The sequence below is a fragment of the Meleagris gallopavo genome, chromosome 9, assembly GCF_905368555.1.
Source record: "Meleagris gallopavo chromosome 9, MGAL_WU_HG_1.1, whole genome shotgun sequence".
Classification (NCBI taxonomy): Eukaryota; Metazoa; Chordata; class Aves; order Galliformes; family Phasianidae; genus Meleagris; species Meleagris gallopavo.
In genome coordinates, this window is record NC_139412.1 from 13,638,089 (window position 1) to 13,662,204 (window position 24,116).

The following is a 24,116-nucleotide window of genomic DNA, read 5'->3' on the forward strand; positions in this document are numbered from 1 at the left end:
ACCAATAACACCAAAACCCCTCACAGTTTAAAACTATCAGGATCTTTTTTCCTTTTTAATTTTTATTGTTACACTTCCTTTCTCTAAGAATCGTGATAGTTTCTACCTTGATCTCCTGTCTTGGTAAAAACTCTCATGTTTGGAGCATTTTTGGTTTTGTTGTTCTGTGGTTTCAAAGCTCTTAAATCTAAAAACTTGAACCTGCATATTACTTTATAGGTTAAAATATATTGAAATGTGTTTGGTCATCAAGCAACTGTTACAATACAGTTAGTCAGTAAGACTGCCTTACTTGGTAGAAAATGCCACCACCAATGTTATACTCCTTGCTGACGTGTAAAGCCCACAACTTCTCTGACTAAACTGGTGTATGTTCCATTTATTGTCTAAGTACAGCTCGTCTCCAGACTACACCCCCAGATCTTCCATATATAAGAATAAATTCTTGAGTTGCAAATAACGTTATTAAAAGAAATGTACCCTAATGATCTGCCTGTCACAAAGCACAGCATGGAAGTAGCAGAAAGCAAACTCGGTAACAAAACATTGAGAATAAAAGGAGTGAAAAGTTACAGTGTGAAGCTCTGTCTTAGCTAAATCTTTCTTTGTGAATTCTAGCTGTGGATCTAGAGATGAAGGAAATGTAAATATGAATCTAGGTATGTCTGACTAGGAAGTGGGTTCACCATGTACCAAGCAATAGACTTTGCTAAAATTAAGACCATGGTAAAATTCAATTCCTTAAACAGACAGAGGACATCAGTGATTTTTCACTGAGAAATACTGTGCAAAACATTACAACATGCTTGCTCCCAAGGCTCTTGGCTTTCAATGACTCTCAGACCATTTTCATTAGAAGCTCAACTAGTTGCACAGCAAGAATAAAATGCAAAATAGAGATGGTTCCTGCTTGAAACCTCAGGGGCTTCCATCTCAAAAGGCCATGGGTGGGAACACTTTTCTTAGATGAGGTTTTAAGTACACTCCCAGTCATCTGTGTATCAGAACATCTGTGTGGAGAGAGTTTCTTCAAATTGCAAATAAACTACAGCCTGATTTCCTGAAGTAATACAGAATGATATGTAGAACCTCTGTCTTAAACTGCACAACAGTTGCTGTCGGTGAGACATTCGAAAGAAGAATATAATCTGTCAGGGCAACTACAGTGAAAAGGAGAAGCTGTTGTAGTGTGTTGTTGTGCGTGGGTTTCAGTGGAGTATGGGAGGTTAATTTCCCTGGAGTCCTTCACTAGAGCACTGAAGGTGGGATTATGATCTGTCCTTACGCTCCAAGTTTGGCTGCCAGACTGGACTTGAGTTCATGCACTTTGGCATTTTAATGTTTGAGTTGCTCCATTCACAAAAAGGTTATTATAGAGCAATGCTGATCCATTTCAGGAAATGTATAAATGTAGGAAGTAGCTGTCAACAACCAGCTTGCCTCTGTTCACATTACTAAGCTTTTGTCAAGTGAATGTATCAGCTGAATCACATTTAAAAAAAAAAAAAAAAGATTCAATATTCATTTTCTCCTAACTTCTGTTCTTACATAGAAATAGATTCATATTCCTACTGTATTTTGTATTGGGAAATGCTGCTTTACTTGATATATTTCTAGTGCATTACCACAGGAGTACATATAAGTTCTTACAGGTCGTGCTGCCCAGGTGTTAGCTAACATACCAAACATGGGGCCACAAAGCAAGCACTAATATTTAATCTATATAGCAGTAGCAATAATGATTTTTCTGTCGGAAGCAAGATAGTATTAGAAAGTACAAATGTAACTTGTGTTTCTGCAGTAACACCCCACCACGCATTCATTACTATTACAGAAACAGGAACACTACATCTGACATTGAAGGCTGTAAAACACCATGTATCACTTGTACTATGTCCTGAAAATACAGCAAGACTGAGTTCTTAACTTTTCCTTATTTAAAAAAAACAGCTCTGAATGAATTCTCACTTTGTTATGGGTGTTCCTACCCTCAACAAAAGCAAAATCAGACCGGCCCCTCATTGCTGAGTGAGGGGACCTGGCGGTGTAGTTCCTGGAGCCACCTGAAGGAAGTCACCTGTGGGAGTGAGGCTGGTCCCTTCTGATGCCAAGTAAAACAGCTTGACTTAACAGTGTGCCATTTTCTGATACCCATATTCCATACAAAACAGTGGGAATGTCATCAAGTGCAGTGTGGGGTTTCACTTGTGCTTTTGCAATCTTTTACTTCTCCCTTTTCCAGCCCAAGCGTCCTTCTTCGGCCTGCAGTCAGTGTCTTCAATCACATTTTCAAGTTAGAATTACCCTTGAACATGGGAGTTCTAAACAAACACTGGTTATAAAAATTAGACTTTAATGTTTTCTTGTAGTTCCATATTTTACACAACTGCAGGAACAGCCTGCGATGCAGATCTATACAGAACAGTATGGACGTTCAGTATTTTTGTACCTGCTTCATCAGCAATGCCGGGCAATACAACAAGGCTGAAGAAAGCAGTTGATCTCCTAAGAAAAGAGGATGTTTTCCAAAAGTTTGACTTGCTTGTACTCAAGGGAGACATGAATTTCATTTGGTGAAGCAAGCAATAAAACTTTTTATTTTTGTAATTTATGAAACTGGTTTTAATAAAAATTATTAGATTACTTGAGTTGGGCTATAGAATTTCTCAAGGGCAGTGTTTGTGTTTTTGCCTGAAGACTCTGGCAAGAAGCTGACAGACAATGTGGAAAATAGCCCTTTTTGTTTGTGAGTCTCAAACTGATTTGATCTTCTAGACCACGTAATCCAACAATTTTTGGACAGTCCACCACTTCTGTGTTGTTGCAAAGCAATTTACTGCTGTAAACAAAACAACAACAAACCAAAGATAAATTGCACTAGTTGGGTCCTTAGAGCCATGTAAGTCACAGCCTTTCTATTGCAAAGTGATGGTGTAGCAAAGCACAGATTCAGGACCGGCTGCTCTGTGCATTCTTGTTACATCACGCAGCAAGGAGATTATAAATTTCTTACCAACTGTTTATATAGCTTTAGGAGAACTTCCATTGCCACATATCCTCTGACATTTGTCCTCGGTCATACTGCTTGCCTTTCTGTGTGCTTGTTTTCAGAAGTTGGGTGAAATGCTACCATTGCACAGCTCTGCTGCTGAAACACAGGAGTACAAGTAACATTTGCCATCATGCCTCATGAGTTTGGGGTGTACATTTGGATGTTTAAGTCAGGCTGAAATGCTTCTGTAGGAGTACAGTGTGTGTGCTTTCATTTTTGTTTTCAATTTTTGTACCCTTTAGACAGGGTATATTTTGTAAATGTTAGAGGAGTTTTGAGTGTAATTTTTGAATGTTTACTGTTTTCCATCCTCTTCTGATATACCAATTGTTCAAGCCAGCAAGCCATACCATGTTCATTTCCTTCGGCAAGAATACCAGCTAAACAAAAGGTTGCCTTTCCTTTAATCACACACAGAAAAAAATTGCTTTAACTTCAGTTATACTGAGTGTTGACATACACAATACAGTAGTATATAGAGTGGACTGGCTCAAAGCCTCATACGCTGGAGGCTTGTGATGGATCAGGTTGCAGCATGACCAGTACAGGCTGAGAGCAGCAGTGTAAGGAAGCGTTGGAGTGAATGAGCCTAAGGATTTACAGGGCAGGCTCTGGGTGGAATTGAATGAGGCAGAAGGAGCAGAGGTAGGCCCCGAGGAAATACTTTTCTAATTCAGTGTTGCTCACTGGACAGTTCTCAGTTGTGAAATCACATCTCAACCTTCTATGTTCTCTGCCTTTGGGGCACACAAACAAGTCTTATCCTTTCATTAAATATTTGCTTGCTGTCCTGTAAAGATTAGGAGAGACAGTTTCACACCAGTCTGTTAGATAACTCGGAAATACAGGGCAAGCTCAGCTGGTCTGGCTTCTGCTACAGCAATGCTGGAAGTTCTGCTGATAGATGTCTGACAGCTGACACTTACAGATCGATTTGATTTTTTTGGGTTGATGTTAGGTGTATAGAAGTTTTGAGGCACTCAAACAATAATGATTTTTTTTCTTGACACTGAAAGTAAATGTGAACTTTGCTTAGTTACTAAGGAAATCATTGCATTCACTACTTGTTTCTTCTCCCAGGCAGCAGTAAGAGAAGCAAAACTTCCTAATACTACATTTGTTTTTGCAATTTCAAATATGTATATCGCTCTGAAAGTAATGCCTCCTATTTATTCCCATGGGAACTACAAGAGATACAAACAGCACAAAAACACCACTTGATAGAACAAATTCTCAGCTACAAAACTCTGTTTTCCAACATAGTCACCACCACTAGCTGTGCACCTTTGCCAGCAATGAACAAACACCTGCATGCCATGCTCATCAAAGTCTGCACTAGCGGAGGTGCCTCAGTGCCACCACTGCTGCAACGCACTGCCCGCCCCTCACTGTGCTCACACCCATCGTTTGGTCCCCGTAAATGTTCTGCAAGTCTTGCTGACTGGCAGTAGGTGCCATGTTTTCCATATGGAAGAATTCAGTTTCACCCTTTTGCTTCGTCCTCACTTCCATGTCAGACGCCATTCTGTCAGGCTGCCCCTCTGCTGCCATCTGTCACACAACAAAATGGGATGGGATATTGGCAGGAAGGCTCAGCCTCTGCTGCTGTACAACCAGCATCTGCCTCTGACCTCGTGGGCCAACGTCATAAAATAGGAGGCGTTATTTTCAGAACAGCCCTTTTGGAATGTATATATCTAACCAGGGACTCCAAACTCGTGTCAGGATCCCCTCTGTCTGACTTCCCCTATCCCTGGTTGTTCGGACATAGGTACTTATATTTGCACTGCATAGACAAAGCAAGAGCTCTTGAAAACTCTCAGACTTGGAGCTGCATTGCATTTACGAAGCACGGAAGTACGTCAGACACCTGCTGGCATTGCTCTGGAGCCTTTCACTGCCCCCTGACGTACAAAATTATGTAAGAGGAAAATATGTAGAAATGTGACTGTGAAAGGGAACAAAATTTTGACCTTGTGTACTTCTTTCCACCATGAAAAACTTGCAGTAATATTAGCAGTGTTTGCTTTTATAAAAAAAGAAAAGCAACACCAATATGATGTAAACACTGAATCATTTCCTTTCATTTTTCTTCCTTCAGCCTTTCTAAGTCCAAGAAAGTTGTAATTAGTCCAAAGATTCTGATGGCTCTGATTTGGAAATATTCTCTTCTCCTCGTGTGTGACATGGATATGTATGGAAAATCAAAAACTGTAGTGAGCTGCAGTATGTACTGCTTGTTTGCTGTGTTCAGCTTGCTGCTTTGTTCTGCCAATGCTGTATTTCTCAGGCTTTCTGTAGTTTCTTTTTTTTGTATAGGCTCTGAGTTCCAGTACTGGAATGAAGACTATGAGATATTGATTAAATTCCCTCCCAGAGATGGGTCATAATTAATAACTGATGTATTTATTCAGCTTTGGTTGGTTGGTTGGGTTTTTTGTTGTTTGTTTTTTTTTTTTCAGTGTGTGGAACTGCCTTTCTGCTTGTAAGTTGTAAATGCTCGCTGTGCTTTCCAGAGAGCTTACATCTGCCTGAATGCTACAGACATTCCAGCAACAGTTGTTATTTATTCAAAATGGATTGCTTTGGAAGATTTTGGTACTCCCTGAAAGGAGTCAACCTATGCTAAGGCCAGGATCGTGTCTGCATTTGAAGTGGAGCTCAGTCGTAGGAAAACTGGGATTTCCTCTGATGTTTTTAAACTAAACAACTTCTTGCGCTGCAGATCCCAGTTCTGTGCGTTTGGTTGTGAATCAGAATCTGCCCTTTTCCTGTCAGCATTCTCCCTAGAACACTTTCCTAACTTAATGAAAAAGCATCTCAGAAGTTACAGTGAATGTTCTAAGTGGATTGGTAGAAGTATGTTTTCTTCACATGACAATATTATTTGGTTTGATCCCTCTCAAACTCTTTAACGTGAGAGGGAGAAAATAACTGCTGTTAGTCACGTACTTTCAATATTAAACCTTTACAGCGTTTGGGGTTTGGCTAATTAAAGCTTTTCCTGATGAAGATAATAATTTGCCGCCTTACTGGAATTAATCTGCCTTGGATGAAGTTTCTAACCACGGGTACTTTAGGTTTTGAGTTGCACTCAGAAGCGCTGCTGTAGGTGCAACTGCTGGAAAGCCCAATTCTGTGCTGTTCGTATATCTAAAGGGAGAGAAGATAAAGGCATTTCCCTTCAAGGTCATGAACTTCTCTCTGTTCCTCCCCCCTTTTGTCCTTATTTGGTCTCATAATCTTCTATTGCTTATTTTTTGGTATATATTAAAAAAAAAAAAAAGTTGCTACTTGTTCCTTTTATTTTCAGTTAAATGCATGAAAAAATATGGAAGGAGGAGTGTCCCATCTGTTCAGGAACCTGTCCTCTGATTTCAAACCTTGCTCCATGGCCCTGCCTGCAGGACAAGAACAAAGGGTTGCATGTTGTCTGTTCCCAGTGCTGTTCTGCAGCAGTTAACTGAAAATATCAAATTACACCTAAAGTGCATCTCTTTGGTCCGGCAGTTGGACCATGTGTGAGCATTCACTCACCTGTTTCTCCGAAGCAAACCTGAACTTCCCAAGTCTGTAAACACCCAGCATGTACTAATAGCAAGGAGGATGTGACCTCATGGATGATACGTATGCTGTAACATAACATTGTAAATGTTAAATGAACTCTACTCTACAGAGATAGCATCTCAAATTTGATAAAAGAAACTTATTCACTAAAGGAAAATCCTTTGGAAATGCTGAAAACACGGCTATCCAAAAGAGAAACTGTGTCTGCTTTTGATTTGGTTTGTTTTCTTAGACTTTCTTACTCATGCCTGACGCACGCTTACTGTTATTGCTTGGAATGTGATTTCCTACATCAAGATCTGGAAGTTCTGCAGTTTCCAAATTAGATAGATTAGCTTCCAAACATTCTAGTTACATTGCACAATTGAGTGGAATAATAAATTTTGTATGTCACTGTAAAATGTTAGATATTCTAAACATCCTAGTATTCTAGGATAGCTTTACTTTAACATGCAGTATGCTTTCTTTGCTTTGTGAGCAAAGCTCACTGAGAAGATAGCCGTTAGACTGTGGTGGCAGTCAGCATTTGGCGTGCCTTGTGGGTATCTGTGGTTGTGCATCAGTGTGGATGTTACATCCCTCATCCTCCCTTTCTATCAAAGACTAATTCAACTTTTAAAAAGACATTGAAGGCCTACAGTGTGATTTGAATAGCTGTGTTTGGCTTCTAACCAAATGGGTTTGGTGTCTAGCTGCTTTTATAATTTCAGTAGTTTTGTCCTGTTATGGATTGTGTTTAAAATATATTTACTGGGCTTGAGTGTAAGATGACCTCAATTCATACGCTATTCTTCTTCAGGAGCATTAGGGCAGAGATTCTGAAACCAGCAGTGGAAAGAATGCTTTCCTCACATCTTTCTTTCTGCAGGGCAAAAAATACCCACCCTAAAATATACTTCCTTTTTGTTTTCTGTTTGAATATAGATCTAACTGACATCGAATAAATCTTGGACGTTGCTGTCAGATACCTTGTAAGTATACATATGTGCATAGAGGTATATATGCGTGTGTGTGCATGTATCTGTTTTTATCACAACGTCCTCAATGGGAAAAGTAACGTTTTTCTTCTTTGCACTTAGCAAGTTTTTCCATTCAGTTGCTGTTAAGAATTCCAACTGATTTATGTCAGAATAGAAGCATTTTAAATTACTACAGTGAGAACAGAGTAGCTAAGTTCTCAGTTGATAAACACGTCTAAAAGTATTTCAAACGAGTCTGAAATTTCAGGATGAAAGTAATGAACCTTTAATGTTTGCTTATGTGACCTTTAACGTAACTGCCTGCAAGGATACAAGTGTTTGTACATGCAATTAACTCAGATGTTAGGAGTGATTTCGGGGGGGTATCAGTCTTAGAACGCAACCTTCTTTCCCATAAAGACCCTTTAGTCATTATTTTATTATTTCAGGCAGATGTTCTGATGAGGTTTCTGTGTTAGTCTTAGCAATGTGGCTGGCCTTTGTTTTATGTCCAAGCTCAACTGCATCTTTCGGAGCACTGAATTAACTGGGATGAGAACATCAAACAAGATTTGTGATACAAACCACTGACCTTCATTTTAGAGAACTGGTGCTTGCAGGGGAAGTGGAGTGATCTTTCTTCTGAGGTTTGGCTGTTTGCTGAACAACTGACAATGGAGTTAACTAAAGCAGAACAAGGACATAAGCTTTGAAAAGAATGTAGAATTTTCTTTTAAGAAAAGATTCTTTCTGAACAAGTCTGAGCTTAGCTGACTACATGACACATTCAGTAGTCATTTTAGACTACAGGTTTAATTAAAAATGTAACAACATGGTGATCATGTTATTTTGAGTGTGCGAAGATCTCTCAGTCTTACATTACATATTGTTGATATTGGCTACAGCACAGCTGCGAACATTGGGAGTCTTATTAAAAACCAACAGCCTATTAATAGATCTCTGTTGTGCTGTCAGTAGCAGCTGTCTTGTTTAACCTGAAACGTTAATTGTAGCCTCCCTCACCTGGGGTGGCAAACACGTTAAGAAAGATACACTTTGGGGTGTGCCTACATTCTTTCAATGCTTGATGGAGCCCTGAAAATTTCCCTAGTCCTGTATATTTGGTTTATCAGATCTTGTCCGTCAAGGACCGAGCTTTCCTATAAGCTAGTCAGCATCGCTCCCTCATGTGTCTGAGGTACTGTGGTTTTGTCAGTGCACCTTGCCTTTCACGTTTCCTGTTCTGTGCATTGTTTGTGCTGTGTTTGCGTGCCGTGTTTGCATGCTGTCCAGGTGAAGATAAGCAGCTGTGTCATTTGTGTGCCAGTACAACCAGTTACAGACAAGTGGGGTGGCCACCACTGTGGTTTGTGAGGTGGTTTTGTTCTTCTCCCACTTTGGTCTTTATTCGGGCCCAATTCTCCTTAATGAAGAAAGGTTTCTGACAAAATCTTGCTAAATTGTGCTTCATTTTAAATTAGATTCATTTTCCATACCTGGAGTTCTAAAATGCATATACTGAAATAGGGTGTGATTATTATTATTTAAAAAAAAAAATTTTGGAGGGATGGTTAAATAAGTGCAATCCCTTTTCAGAAGTCTGAATCCATAGTCAAAAATTGATTGATAATACGATGTTGGGATATTGTATTGTTCTTACATTAGAACATGAAGGTTTTTGAGGACTCTGTATCAAAATACATTTTAATCTGAACGTAAGTTGACTTAACATCCTGAAAGGCAGTAAAGACACCTACTCTATCTTTCCACTGCAATACAAATGTTTAGGGGGAAAACAGCTTGCCCTTTCCCATCGTTACACAACTAGCATTACACAAGCAGTTTAAACACAGTATTGAGATGTAAGAGAACAGACTTCATATTTACAGCACTGAACTACTCCAACAGAGATGGGGGGGGAAGTCTTTGAAAAGTAAATATTTGTGGATGGAACAAACAACTATGGAACAGTCAACCTCTTTAATCTCAGAGCAGATGCAACCACATGTATCAGTTAATTCAGTCTCCTTGGTCTTGATGCATTTGAGGTGAAATCTCAAACGACTAGAACTAATGGACTGACTGTAATACTAATTTCTCTTTTTTTTTTTTCCTGCTTCCTGCTTGGCTCTGGTCTTCAATCACAGGTGTCCACTGCTGGCTCTCAAAGGTTACTAAAATTTTAGCAGCTGCCTTGAAACCGAGCTACCTAAGCTTCACTTACTGTTGCTTCTCCCTGCACCATACTGCACTGCTGCTTTTGCTCTTGCCTGCTCAGAACACAATAAGAGATTTTCTTTTTAAAATAGCCACAATGAAACTTAGGCTAGACGTATGTGCCATTCTCTTGCTGCCTGTGTACGTGTTAATATCTGTATACAGTATGCTTGTATTTATTCCGTGGTATTTTCTTACCAACGCTAAGAAGAAAAAGGCTATGGCAAAGCGTTTAAAAGCTAAGCCCATCTCGGACAAACCTGGAAGCCCCTACCGTTCTGTCACTCATCTTGACTCACTAGCAAACATAAACATTCCTGGAGCAGACACGCTGGACAAACTGTTTGACCACGCGTTAGCAAAGTTTGGGAAAAAGGACTGTCTTGGGACCAGAGAAATACTGAGTGAAGAAAATGAAATGCAACCAAATGGAAAAGTTTTCAAAAAGGTACAGCTTACCATTTAATACTTAATTCTGATTTGGTTTTGAGCTCTTTTACATTCTGCCTCAACAGCAGAGGCAACATTAGAGGTCTTCCTTAATCCTTTTTTGATTTAAAATGTGTGCTTTGCAGTAGTTAAAGAGTAATGCACTAGGGGATGCACTCATTATTTTGCTACAAGAAAAACAAAGTCCTTGTTGTGTTGAGCACCAACTCACAAAAGCAGGGAAGTACAAGTTGCTTCTCATCACAAGGGTGTTTCTTCTGTTGTTGCCCCCTCCTTCAGTTAATCTTAGGAACCTACAGATGGCTGTCCTATGAAGAAGTAAATCAGAAAGTGAATCGCTTGGGGAGCGGACTGATAGCTCTGGGACTGACTCCAAAGAGCACCGTTGTTATATTCTGTGAGACCCGAGCAGAATGGATGATCGCAGCCCTGACCTGCTTCAAGTACAACTTTCCTCGTGAGTGCTGAACTTGTGTACTTAGAATATATTTTAGAAGTGATTTCCAGTACTGCTTTGGCTGTTAAGAATGTGTCAGTCCTGACACTGATGGTACAAGAATTAATTAAACTTATTCTGTGTATCACCTGAGTTTTGAAGTTTCCAGTATATTCTGTACGTAGTAGAGATCACTACAGTTTACCTGCTCATACTTAGGAGCCCAACCTTTGGGACTGTAGCAACATTTTAGATCTTAGCGTGACAGACAGGCAGAGTTACTGTTCAATTTTTTTTAAGTACTGTGAGGACTCAGTAGTTGCATTTTCCCCCCAGACTTTGAGATGGTTGTAGCATTTTCTGTCTATATTCTGAATTCTGTATCTGAAACATGAAATGGTTATTGGAAGAATGATAACCAAAATGAGATGCTAGGCCACGGGGGTGGGTATTTTGGTAACACTGCCAAACTGCTCAAGTTTGTTATGTATGTGCTTTTTTTTTTTTATTTAAGCAGTCAGTGTATTTAATCTGACTTGTTACATACAGCCTTCTCAGTGAAATAGGGAAGGTTACTAGAGAGTCATGTAACATTCCTTTTTTATCCTTTCTACATGATCACAACTTCACAGGAATATTTAATTCTTCAATAGTCTTGGGAGGTTCAAATTTGAGGTACCAGTATGATACTAAAAGATTTTCCTCAACAGAAAAGGTGGACTCCCCAGTGCCTGTGAGGCACTCAGCAGCATTAGTGTCACCTGCCAGGATTAAAAAATAATCTCTCACCATAAAAACCAGTCTGATTTCTTAGTCTGATCTCTGCCCTGCCCCATCAGTAATTTCATAGGAACAAGAAAGCAGCTGGCACAGAGGCTGAAAGCTGGCACTCAGCTGGAAGTGCACAGCAGGAACGGTGGCTGCTGCCCTGCAGTGTGAGTGTCAGCTCCCCTGCAACATTCTGATGCACAGCACTCACAAGAAGAACACATTCTGCAACTGCTTAGTGTGTTTTTGTTGAGTTTTAGCGGATCTTTTTGTTCTGATGATTTCTTCCATACAACTGTCCTCATTCCTGTGATCTCTTGTAGAATACAATTCTGATTTGGGAAGATTAAAAGCTGCTTTGTTTCCTAATTAAAAAAAAAAAAATTCCCATTGAGCTCATTCCCCCCACAGTGCATTGCAGTGTGCTAAAGCAAGAGCTTTTGCATTCGTTGTTGCCTTAACTTCTGTGTTCGTTCTCTCTTTCGATCTAACAGTTGTTACCTTGTATGCTACACTGGGTGAAGAGGCAGTAACCTATGGTCTCAATGAATGTGGAGCATCATATCTGATCACCAGTGCAGAGCTTCTTGAGAGCAAACTTAAGGTAACTTGGCCTCAGCTTCACCTGCTTCCAAGCAAACCTGCAGTAATTTTACAGCACAGTCATTGCTAACAATTTTCTTTCTGTTCTGTAGGCTACACTGCCACAGATCTCTTGTCTCAAACATATAATTTATGTGGACAATAAGACTATCAATAAATCTGAATACCCTGAAAATGTTGAGATTCATAGTATGCAGACAGTGGAGGAGCTGGGAGCCAAACCAGAAAACGGTAAGTGAATCACTTCAGAGAATTGATCAAGCAGTATGAAAGCAGACCTGATCAAAGATGTTGGGTAGCAGAAAAAAGTAAATGTGCCAAGTCTCAAACACAAGGGAAGTGGCAAATGGTCAGTTCATCCTCTGCCCCTTTAAATGAATGGATAATTTGTTAGATCCCTATTTATTGTCCTGTACCTTTGTTCACATTTTAGGTATTTTGGGATAAAATTTAAGTTTCTAAAATACAACCAGAATATCTCTAAAACTCTGCCTTTATTTTGGGAAATGAAGTAGAATCTGGTTCAGTGTTCCATTTTCTGCTTCTCTTACCTTTACTCACCTTTTTTTCACTATTTTTCCTAAGAGAAGAAAAGCACCTAAAGGTTTTTTTGCTTGTTAGCTTGGAAACATGTTTTTATCTGAGCCAAGCTGAGACTGGAAAACACCTTGGACAATTGGAATAACTATTACATTACCTTACTACACTGGGCAGCCTGCAGCAACTGTAACATCTTCAAGGAAGGAGAAAATCCAACCTTGATCATCCTTTTTCCTTACCTCGGTGGTCTGCACCTAGCCAGAAAGTAGGTTTTGAACTAATGCAATTTTTCTCTTGAATTTTGTAGCAAGCATTCAGCCAAGCAGACCTGTTCCCACAGACCTGGCTCTGGTAATGTACACCAGTGGCTCTACTGGGAGACCTAAAGGAGTGATGATGCAGCACAAGAACTTGATAGCTGGAATGACAGGACAGTGCGAGAGAATTCCTGGGCTGGGGTAAGAAACACTTTGTTGCCAAGCGCTGGGGGATAAAACAGAACCTCTAGAAGTGTGTAAGTTTATGGAAAATCTGTTGCAGGCACCAGCTATTAGCAAGCTCCTTCATTTTATTGTGAGCCAACTAATCTTTGATTTATTTGAAATGCACGTTGTATTTGTGATCTCACCCTGTTCTTTGCAAAGTATGCCCTAGATCTTGTTGTAGCTTTTTCTGCTCTACGACCGTTTTCTCCCCTCACCTTTATCTAGAGGTCTGGGATGGATTTTGCACTCTTCCATGCATTAGAAAAAATCACCAGATGGAGAAATTACTCATCTAGGCAAATTTGGGAAAGTTTTTTGCTAGATGTTTTCAGTCAGCTAGAATCACTTTAGGAAATATACCAGAGCCTACCACTTTCATTCAACTTGAGAGACTCCTGCTGGATGGATAATACATGTACTGCTGAATCTGCTCCAGTATTCTGCACTGAAATGAGCAGAGAAATAATGAATTGTTTTGATGATAGTATAGCCATCTGCAAACTCCCTCACTAATATTCTAAGAAAATGTTTTGTGAATGTAGATGTGTCTTTGTCACTGCATTCACAAATGCAGCTAAAATAACCTGCAATAAACCTTTTGTATGGTAGGATCTAAGAGCCATTCTGACCTGACGTTGAAAGTTTCTGTATAGGTAACAGCTCTAAGTTTATTCTTGAGAAATCTCTGCATTCCCTGAAAGAATCCTCTGTTACATCAGTGATCAGCTCTCCACTAATCTGTTTTAGAAGGAGATGCTATGATGACTTAAGGATTTGAAACATGTTGGTGATAATGTAAAGATAGTGATTTCATCCTTAATTTGGCACCTGGGATAAAATCTCCCATAAGGAGAAGAAACCTGCAGTGGAGCATTAAGGAAACTTGAGCTTCCTAGAAAACAAGGCAAATCCTATAATTCATACTGGTTTCAGTGAGGTAAGATTTTTACTGATTCATTTTATAAACTGATTTATAATCACACCCTTCTTGCATGCAGAGGAACGTCTTTGTGACCTGAGTCTCCCAGAAACACAGCTAAACACACCACGAAAAAAGTGAAGCAGTATTTCAGTGCACTCGTGCATCACTGTTCATTAGATAATCTTTCCTTTACTAGGCCCAAGGATACTTACATTGGTTATTTGCCCCTGGCCCATGTATTGGAACTGACAGCAGAAATTTCTTGCATCACTTACGGCTGCAGGATTGGATATTCCTCTCCACTTACACTGTCAGATCAGGTGAGGGGCGGGGGGAAAGCAAAAGCAAATTTAAGCTTTCACAGTCTAAGTTCTTGATTAGCTATTCTCTTCCTTTAAAGAAGTGCTGATACATGTGATACACTTAAGAAACAATATTTTTTTCAGAAAATGATGCAAATAAACATTCCTGGTGGAGCTACAGCAGCAGGTCATACTATATAAAATTTTACTTAAGCTTTTGCTTTTATGATACTTAGGAAATCTAAAAGAAAACCTAATAAATGTGTATAACATTATCCTAGAGAAAATCAGGATATGAACAGCTGTTAAAACACCAACTGTACATAGGACTCCATAAAGTGATTTTAAGTTCTTAGTCTCGGTTTGAGTTCTTTAGTCCATTATTGCAGCTCTTCTGGTTAGCTTTTTGCCTTTTTGCAAATTAAGCTAGAGAAGAATGCTTCTGTACATTTCGCTGATAATTGAGAGATGGCATCAGATTTTAAAATAAACAAACAAAGAACAACCCACTATTAATAACAAAAACACGCCACAAAATAATTCTGGAGGAATACAGAGGGAGTGCAAGTACAAGAAAGAAAACAAAAAGTTACACAAGGTGGACTGGCTTTACACAGCTGGGCTTGCAAAATGTCTGATATTTTGGTTGAAATTCTTGTTAATCACTACATTTTTCAATCACAGTGGAAAAAAAGAAGTATTTTAAGCAGGAAGTGTTATTTAGAGGGACAGGGGAAAATTACATGACAGCATATCTTCTCTTTTTTGGTCCTTTTCAGAAGAGCTGCTTGGTTTTCATCTTCATAAACTATCATTTTTTCTGTGTTACAGTCAAGTAAGATTAAGAAGGGAAGCAAAGGAGACTGCACTGTGCTTAAGCCTACACTGATGGCAGCGGTGCCTGTAAGTATGCAGATATTTGAAGCAAAAACAGTGCTTTCTAAGTCGTTCATGCTAGCAGGTGTATTTAACAACTTTTTTGTTTTTATAAGAAACTGTTACTAATAGGCAAGAAAGCAAAACATAGAAATTGCAATTGCCATTGCTTGAGTTGGAGAACTGATGCTGCAAATGAGCACAAGAATATCCCTATGCTAAAGCCAAGACTTTTTGATCCAAAACTGTAAATGCTTTTTAGTAGTTACAGGTGCTTTAGTACTGGGCTTCTGGTGCAACAGTAGGTTACTGGAAGTCTTCAAAGTTCTTTTCTCTTAGGGAGTGAGCAGGGTGGATTCATCTAGCACTGATGCTTTAAACATCAGTTTTGGCTGAGTTTCAGAACTTAGCAAGTGAAGCTGTGTTACAGCTGTTGGGGTGCTTGCTTTTAGCTGCTTATCTCCAAGGTAATACCTGGCAAAATGTCTCCTGTTCTTGGAGTAAGTAGGGCCAGCTTAGTCTCTTCTTACAAGAAAAACTGATTGGGAGACCATAAATATTGTTTCTGTAGCTTACATTAGCGTTCTGGTGATCAGGCTTCTCTATATCACAAGGTCTTGGAAGACCAAAACAAAACAAACCCCACCTAAACAAAACAAAACAACAGAAATCACACATATCTGCTGCTTTCTGCTGAAGAAAAACCTTCTTCACATGCCCTGGAATTACATTACTGTGTTTACCTCTTTCATGATTCTATCCCATATGGCTCAGAAGACCAGAAGCATCAGCTTCTGCTACATTGATGGGTGTGATGGAAGGAGGAGGATTTGGTTTCATCTGGTAATAGCAAGTTTTGTTTGATCTGGGATTCTGTTGTTCTGCAGCCTCCTTTGTGAATAGCCAGGAGCTTTAAAATCAATTACTAATTTGCATTTTTTGTTTTTAAAAATAGAAATAACATACAGAGACTAGGTATTTTTCTTAGTAGTCCACTGAGTGATAACCAATGACTTACAGCCCCGCTTTGTAAAACGGCTATTTAAACTTATTTCTTAGGGGATACTCAACTCTTGACTGCTAGCAAAAGCAATGCCGATTTAAAATCTGGGCATAATCCCCTTTTGGGAGCAATCTGCAAAAAGCGTGCCAAAAAAAAACATCCGCGCAGACACCTTCACATGAATTAACTGCAGAATGGTCAGTTATAATGCTGACCCCTACCTAAGGTTCCACAGACTCATTATCACAAAGAAATTAGAGTAAAAAAAGAAATTGAAATCACTGATCCATTTTCAGTTGCTAGCATATAGGACCTGGAGCCCAACAATCAACAGCAAGGAGGAGAAACCTTCAGAACACCCTGGAAAGAAAAATGCTATACTACTTACCTAACATCCACTTCATAAATATTTCACTTGCTAGAAGTACTATATCGTCATCAAAATATCATAACATCACTAGTGATGAAAATTTGTGAAATTGAAAGTAATTATAGGCACAAATACATCTAAATATTTGATTCAGTTAGAGTGTGCTCGTAGTTCCTTCTGGCCTTTGTAATTCTGAATACCTTGTCATGCCATTGCAGGCTTTTCAAAAAGCTAAACCCAAATTCAAGGTTTTATAAATCAGTTTTTCATATTTTAGGTATGAATTGAGGTGTTACTGATAATGTAAATAATAAAACCCAAGATTTGTAGCTGTGATTGATAGAGAAGACATCTTAAGAGCAAAGGGTATGAAGTATTTTAAAACCAAATCTGGTGCTCAGAAAGCTGTTTGCAGAAATGCAAGTGGTACTGTGGATTGCTGCAGTATGTCTGGAGATCTAAAATGGTTCTCAGATATTTGCTCTTGACTTGCTAACCTAAGATATGTACTACAGCACGAGGGCTCTTCCTCTCCAGTGATGCTGTTGGTGACATAAGCAAATAGAGAAAAGTCAGGATAAGTCCCTCATTTTTCTGCTGCATTTTTGGCACTTCATTTCACCCATTTCAAACAGCTCCAGGCTGCAATGATCTATAAATTGGCTAATTGATAACATATTAAAAGCATTAGAGTTAAGCATTGCCTAACCAACGATGCAGATATTTTCATTCATGCTGTGTTACTCATTTAAAAGGAAGAATAATAGTTGTTCTATTTTTTTTAATTATTATTTTTAGCATGGAATTTTACTCTTTGTGGTAATTTTCCTTGCTTTTTTTTAACACCTTATAGGAAATAATGGACAGAATTTATAAAAACGTCATGAGTAAAGTTCAGGAGATGAACTACATTCAGAGAACTCTGTTCAAGATAGGCTATGACTACAAATTGGAACAAATCAAAAGAGGATACGATGCACCTTTGTGTAACATGTAAGTATGATTCATGGCCAGCTGCAGTTTTTTCATCGTGATTTGTTAAAGCAGACTAAAAGAATAATCATCTAAGCTATCCAACATTAGACAATTCTATTCCAGCACACAAACACGATCTAATGACTAAACTGAAATAAACCAAGTTCTTGCGGGAAATGGAGGAGATATTTAATGGTAATCATTGAATCACAGACTGTGGGAAGGAACACCCAAGGATCACCGAGTCCAACCACTGGCTCCACACAGGATTACCCAAACCCTACGTCTGAGGTCATTTTGTCCAATCACTCCTCAAACTCCAGCAGCTTGGGGCCGTGCCCACTGCCCTGCGCAGCTTGTTCTGTGCCCACCAGCCTCTGGTGAAGAATCTTTTCCTAACACCCAGCCTGACCCTCACCCAAAAGTGCACCTGCTGCTCAAGGGGAGGCTGCAGCAGTGTGCAGCAGGGAAGGACAATCCCTTCACTTGCCTGGCTGGCAGCACTGGGCCTGCTTGCACCCCCAGGTATGGTTGGCCCTTCTGGCTGCCAGGTCACATTGCTCAGATTTAACATGCTGCCAACAAGAGGCCCCCAGATCATTTTGCGTGGGGCTGCTCTCCTGCCTAAGAATGACTGGTTTCCTGTAAGAGTGATTAGTTTAGGAGTGATTGGTCTCCAAGATGAATGATTAATCTCCAGTAAGAATGACAAGTCTTCTGACCAGATGACTAGTTAGTTTTCATTGGATTTCATTTTTGTTTATAGAATTGAAAACTTTATTTATGTAAGTTGTAGGAATTCTGCAGTCTTCAAACATTAGACAAGAAGTAAGGTTTTCAATTATCCCTGCTCTCCACTAAAATCTGTGAACGTCATTTTTGAGGTTTTGCAGATAGGAAGGATTGCGTCATTTCTTTTCATAAAAGTGAGCTGAGTGACTGATCCTTAATGTACGTTTTTCCCTCTTTCCAGACTGTTGTTTAAAAAAGTAAAGGCACTGCTAGGAGGGAACATCAGAATGATGCTTTCTGGAGGAGCCCCACTCTCACCCCAGACACAAAGATTCATGAATATCTGTTTTTGCTGTCCAGTGGGCCAAGGCTATGGATTAACAGAAACATGTGGAGCTGGAACAATTACAGAAGGTAGTTAAAATACTTCCGGGAATATGTTTTAAGAGTTTTTTAGAAGGTAAATTCAGAATAGCTGTGGCTCTTAACTGCAGTAAGGCCACTTGAGATAAGCTGTCTTCAAAGATGTAGTTTGAGTTTACACTTCAAAATGAAAAAAAACTTTTTCCTTGTTCTTTCCCTAAGTTGCTGATTATAGCACTGGAAGAGTTGGAGCTCCTCTTATTTGCTGTGAAATCAGATTGAGAGACTGGCAGGAAGGTAAGAGCATCTGATGCTTTGACTTCAGAGCAAGTAGTTAAGTAATTTAACCAGTGCTTAGCTGGTTTCCTTGCCTATCTGCTAGCTAGGTTGTAGCATATGAAGTAATTGTTCATTTTTGATAGCAGTCATTAGTTTGTGCATGAATTTTAAGCTGAAGTATCAAAACATTTTCTTAGCAGCAGAATATATAATTTGAAAATAATTGTATGGAGATTTTTTTTTCAGGGGGCTATACTAACAGAGACAAGCCCAATCCTAGAGGGGAGATTATAATTGGTGGACCTAATGTCTCAATGGGATATTTTAAAAATGAAGAGAAAACAGCAGAAGATTTCACCACTGATGAGAATGGTCAGAGATGGTTCTGCACCGGAGATATAGGAGAATTCCATCCAGATGGGTGTCTGCAGATCATAGGTTGGTCTCACCTCTTGCTATCTCAAACTACTGTAAGATCTTGACTAGCCATAATTGTAAGGATGTGATTAGTCCTGCTGATTTTGACGGGGCCAATCTACCTAAGATTACCTGCTTGCAAAATCCTAGCATAAGACTTTTCCAGAAGTCTTTACAGCTATGAGAAAATTTTGGAAGTGATGCCATTCCCTGCTGCGTTATCACTATTTAATTCATGTGTGCTAATGAATAAATGTAAGATCATTTTTTGGTATTTTATACAAAACTTAAAAATCACAATCTCCATCACGTTCATATTGGTTGCATGACAAGAAATGTAATGTTATGTAAACTTCATAGCAGAAGCCTTTATAAAGTTACAAGAATATGTATATGCTGTTAGCATCTTTATAATTCGGGTAAAATGCTTTACTCAATTTATTCACTTTTACATGGCATCCCACTAGATACACATAGAGCGGCTTTGAAAACGAGTCTGTGGAAATGTAGAAGTTTAAATGGAGCAAGCACATGTTTTTTTCTTCTTCCCCCCCACTCCTAGATCGTAAAAAAGACTTGGTAAAGCTACAAGCTGGGGAATACGTGTCTCTGGGCAAAGTAGAGGCAGCACTGAAGAACTGTTCATTGATTGATAATATCTGTGCTTATGCCAAAAGGTAAGAGTAGTAATAACTTTGTGTAAATGAAATACAAGCTGTGACTCACTTCTATAGTGATATAATATGGTTTTCATTGAACAAAAGCCCTCACCAGAGCATGAGCTATAAGTAGCATCTCTAAAGTAACATACATAGGCTCCAAGATTCCCCGAAACTGAAAAAAGTAACTTATGCTTTTCTGTTGACATTTCTTCTATTGTAGTTCAGTCTAGTTTTGTCCCACCCTCACCCTTAACAGGTATAATTTAGCATGTGTATCTATGATCAAGCAAGCATTTTATCCTTGAAATTGAAGCTTCAACTGTTTTTTTCCCTTCCTTCTCTGCTATCCTGTGGTAGTGACCAGTCTTACGTGATCAGTTTTGTGGTTCCCAATCAGAAGAAGCTGACGGCATTAGCTGAGCAGAAAGGTATAAGTGGAACCTGGGTTGAGATTTGTAACAATCCTACAATGGAAGCTGAAATACTACGAGAAATTAAGGAGGTGGCAAACAAGAGTAAGTAAAATGCCAATCTCATAGCACTTATGAAGGCAAAAGTTTTCAGTTATCCCCACTGACTGTTCTTCCTTTTTCCTGTTGCCTCAATCTACCAAAACTTACAGGAGTTTTAAAGACCACATCAAATTCATACCTCTTATTCCAGGAATAGACATACTTTTTGGTCATCTTAACTACTTTCTCTTTATGTTATTAAAAAAAAAAAAACTTTTTTTTTTCTAACTAACTTCTAGAGAGAGGCTGCTTGTTTAATGCAGTTAAGATCCAAAAGATTGGGAAGGGAAGTTTGTGGCATTTGCGGCAAGAAAATTAGTTAAGCAAGACATTTAAAAGCTTTTTTCCATGCAGTGTTGTGTATTACTGCTTAGAACAACTATGACCCCTTATGTTCAGAACAGCTTAAATCCTACTATCCTTGCTACAGTGATAAAAATGATCCAAAACCTCATCCGTTCTTTATGGGGCCAAAAAAACCCCAAGCTAACTGGGGTCAGGAACTTCTCTAAAGTGCTTATGCACCTCGTACGTGGAACCAATAAAAGAGTGTAAGCACACACTAAGCACAAGGCTCTCAAACGTGGAGAATTTGCCTTTTGAAACCAAGAAAATTAGAATGAGAGGCAGTAGTAAATCTTCCCTAAAAGTAAATGAATATATTTTTTAGGGATTTGACTGAAGTATGAACACTTCAATCTGCATTATTCCATCATGAACTAAGTAAATAACATAAAGCATTGTTATACAAAGTCACTGTCATACATTCTTTTTACTTTCTAGATATTAGACTCCCATTTAGATATAAATGCTTTGAAAGGTTTTTTCCAAAATTACCTTAAAGAGACAGTTTTGGTTTTTAACAGTACATAACACACCTTTATCAGGAGCAGACATGTAACTAAACATGAGGAAGCAGGACGTTCCAATACCAGCTTGAAGCTGGAGACAAAGGAGCTCCTGGGGTCAGATGTCCCAGCTGTCCTACACTTGCTGCCACCTAGAGCCTGTGCTGCCACTTACTGCCAGAAGTTCACAGAGAAGTCCCAGTGGGTGCTATTACAGGCCTGCATGCAGTACTGACAGCAAGGTCCGTGCAGTACTGCACACATGCAGAAGTTCCCTGCCCGTTCCTGGTGCAGGGAGGCTCTCAGGCAATCATCCATCCCCCCCCCCCACTCACCCCTTAACCTTGTGACAGTAGTCTTGCATCTTCATGGTACAAACTTATTTCTTTCAAGCTTTAGATTTTATACTCTCACATTCAGTACAAGGTATAAATACAGCATGTTACTAGATTTGCATGCTATAATGTTAACACTGAGCTTTGGTACACAATTAAACTTGTGTACTGTCTTTTGGGTTACTTATCAAGTAGGTCACCATATTATACATACTACAGAGTACTTGCCTTAGATTTGTAGGTAGCATGAATGCTTCGTTTAACAGTGTTACTCATGCTTGTGTTTCTTGCTGTCCCTGCAGTGAAATTAGAGAGGTTTGAAATACCTATCAAAGTGCGGTTAAGCCCTGAACCGTGGACTCCAGAGACTGGGTTAGTAACAGATGCTTTCAAGTTGAAAAGGAAAGAACTGAAAAATCATTACCTCAATGACATCGAAAGAATGTATGGAGGCAAATGAACAGGCTGAATTGACTAGACAGTTGTGCAGAGGGTTCTTTATCATGCCTTGACTTTGGATGTCCTTGTATACTGTAGGTATCACATGTGTTCAGAAAATACACCAAATTGATGAATGTTTCTTATCTCTAAAGAGCAAAAGAGAAGATCTTAAACTCTAAATTCCTACTTAACAGCAGAAAATGTTGATGCGTTTCAGAGTTTCATGTGATTGTTTCCAGTTTTAAGATAGACATAATTATATGAAGCAGTATGGCCAGGTAATTTTATTATTCTTTCTCTAGCATGTTCAGACTACTTGCAATTTCTCTCTAATTCATTGTGAAACCTGGCATGTAGGGAAAAAATGGGTACTTGAACTTTAACCTTCTCCATTTAAAAATAAAAAAGACCTTAGTCAAGAACTTGCTAGAGATCATTAATAATGGACTGCTTAAAAATTGATGGATTCTTCTGCACATCAGTTATCTTCAATATTTACAGTGCCTATAAGAGAATATAAAATACACTTACCTTAAATAAAGGTGAACTGAAAATCTTTCTAAAGAAAAGCTATTTGAAAACTTTACTCAAGAGCATTCAGTCAACTATCTCAAGTTCCACTCACCAAATACTTTTGTACTTGCCGCCACATTTTAATTCCAACAGAGCTTTCCACTGGGACGTAGCTTGAAAGAAAACAAAGACTCGCTTTGCTGCAGGAGGTACCGATAAAAATGAACAGCTGAATGCAAAATGCAAAACCTGCATTCTGGCTGGCAGACAACAGCAAAATTGATGGGCAGTTGTCTCTGAACAGATTTGAAACTCGAAGGAGAATTTGTTCTTTTTATTTTTATTTTGGAGGTGGCACGGTAGTTTTATTTTAAAGGCACTGATCCTCTAGGCCTTTGCGTACATGTGAGTAATGGTACAAGTTATCTCCATGTAGTTTACAGGATCAGGGTCTAAGTATCTGTAGTTACTTTATGGAAAGATATTTCTGTTCACCTTTTAAAATACAGCATCTAAAACAAAGCCAACCAGAAACCAATAGCAGTTTCTCTGTGTCTTGTTTTACTTATGACAAAGTACGCTGTGGCTGGGAAAACCTTTGTTTTAAGGAACTAAAAAAAAGGGACAAATCACTCTGTATAGAAATCCTTATTAAAAAGTGTTCTTATGTTAACTGGAAATTGTAGATGTGCTGAAGTGGGAGGTTATAATTTAATAACAGTTTATCATTTTGTGTGCAGCATCCAGTACTGTGTTTCCTTTGACTTGTAGTAACTGAGCTCCCACGTCCCCGCTAGCTCTTCACACTTGAACCACAGACGCTGTAAAAAAGTGGAGACTCTTGATACTGTTCTACTTTGCACTTTTCTTAATCATATGTGTTGCGTTCATTTTGTACAGGTGTGGCTCAGCTGCTATATATTACAAATTCATTTTAAGTATTTATAGATTTCTTCTATTCCTAATGTGTTGTGTATATGATGGCTAAAAAGGAAAATTATTTGTTATTGTCACTGTACAGAAGTAAAAGGTTTTGTATGATGCTTCTCTTTAGCATACTGGCACATCTGTGGGTTCATGAAGGCAGGAATTACTTTCCCTTCCAGTTGCAGCTTTCTAAGTGACTCAGTTCTGGAGCTACGTTAGCAGCCTCCCGTGTTTCAAACCAGTCACTGTTGCATAACCTTTAGGCAGCCTGTTAGCATCACAGAAGTTAGACGTGTAAGAAAGTTACTCGCACTTGAGTCTGTCAGCAAGTTGTATGATTTTCTTTTTTTAAACCATGAATGTATTTATATGAAATGTATTTTATCTCGACTCCTGCTATCTTCTGTGTCTCAGCTGACTGAGGATTGCTATTTTCAATGTATATATACACACCACGCTGACATTTCAAAAACAGAATACAGTTGAAATGGTTAACCAAGTTTGTGTTTCTGGAGTGGATTGCATGTTGTTTCCAGTTCATGGTCAGCACCTCCCATTCTCT

At 38.9% G+C, this 24,116-nt stretch overlaps 1 protein-coding gene across 6 annotated transcripts in view; it reads left to right on the forward strand.

Annotated features, from left to right (window-relative positions):
- The window catches only part of ACSL4 (acyl-CoA synthetase long chain family member 4), a 35,707-nt gene extending 11,654 nt beyond the window's left edge, over positions 1-24,053 (forward strand). For 2 of the 6 annotated variants that reach the window (XM_085230826.1, XM_085230825.1), the window contains exons 2-16: positions 7,544-7,590; positions 9,726-10,243; positions 10,525-10,702; positions 11,944-12,053; positions 12,145-12,283; positions 12,900-13,050; positions 14,196-14,319; positions 15,133-15,204; positions 17,404-17,543; positions 18,499-18,671; positions 18,843-18,917; positions 19,146-19,337; positions 19,879-19,993; positions 20,336-20,493; positions 21,976-24,053. In XM_085230826.1, coding sequence (XP_085086952.1) covers positions 9,893-10,243; positions 10,525-10,702; positions 11,944-12,053; positions 12,145-12,283; positions 12,900-13,050; positions 14,196-14,319; positions 15,133-15,204; positions 17,404-17,543; positions 18,499-18,671; positions 18,843-18,917; positions 19,146-19,337; positions 19,879-19,993; positions 20,336-20,493; positions 21,976-22,133 — 2,136 coding nt within the window. In that variant the 5' untranslated portion in view covers positions 7,544-7,590; positions 9,726-9,892 and the 3' untranslated portion in view covers positions 22,134-24,053. The remainder of the gene's footprint in view (positions 1-7,543; positions 7,591-9,725; positions 10,244-10,524; positions 10,703-11,943; positions 12,054-12,144; positions 12,284-12,899; positions 13,051-14,195; positions 14,320-15,132; positions 15,205-17,403; positions 17,544-18,498; positions 18,672-18,842; positions 18,918-19,145; positions 19,338-19,878; positions 19,994-20,335; positions 20,494-21,975) is intronic. The other 4 variants (XM_085230827.1, XM_085230828.1, XM_085230829.1 and 1 more) reach the window with 2 other exon arrangements.
- Positions 24,054-24,116: the final 63 nt, after the last annotated feature.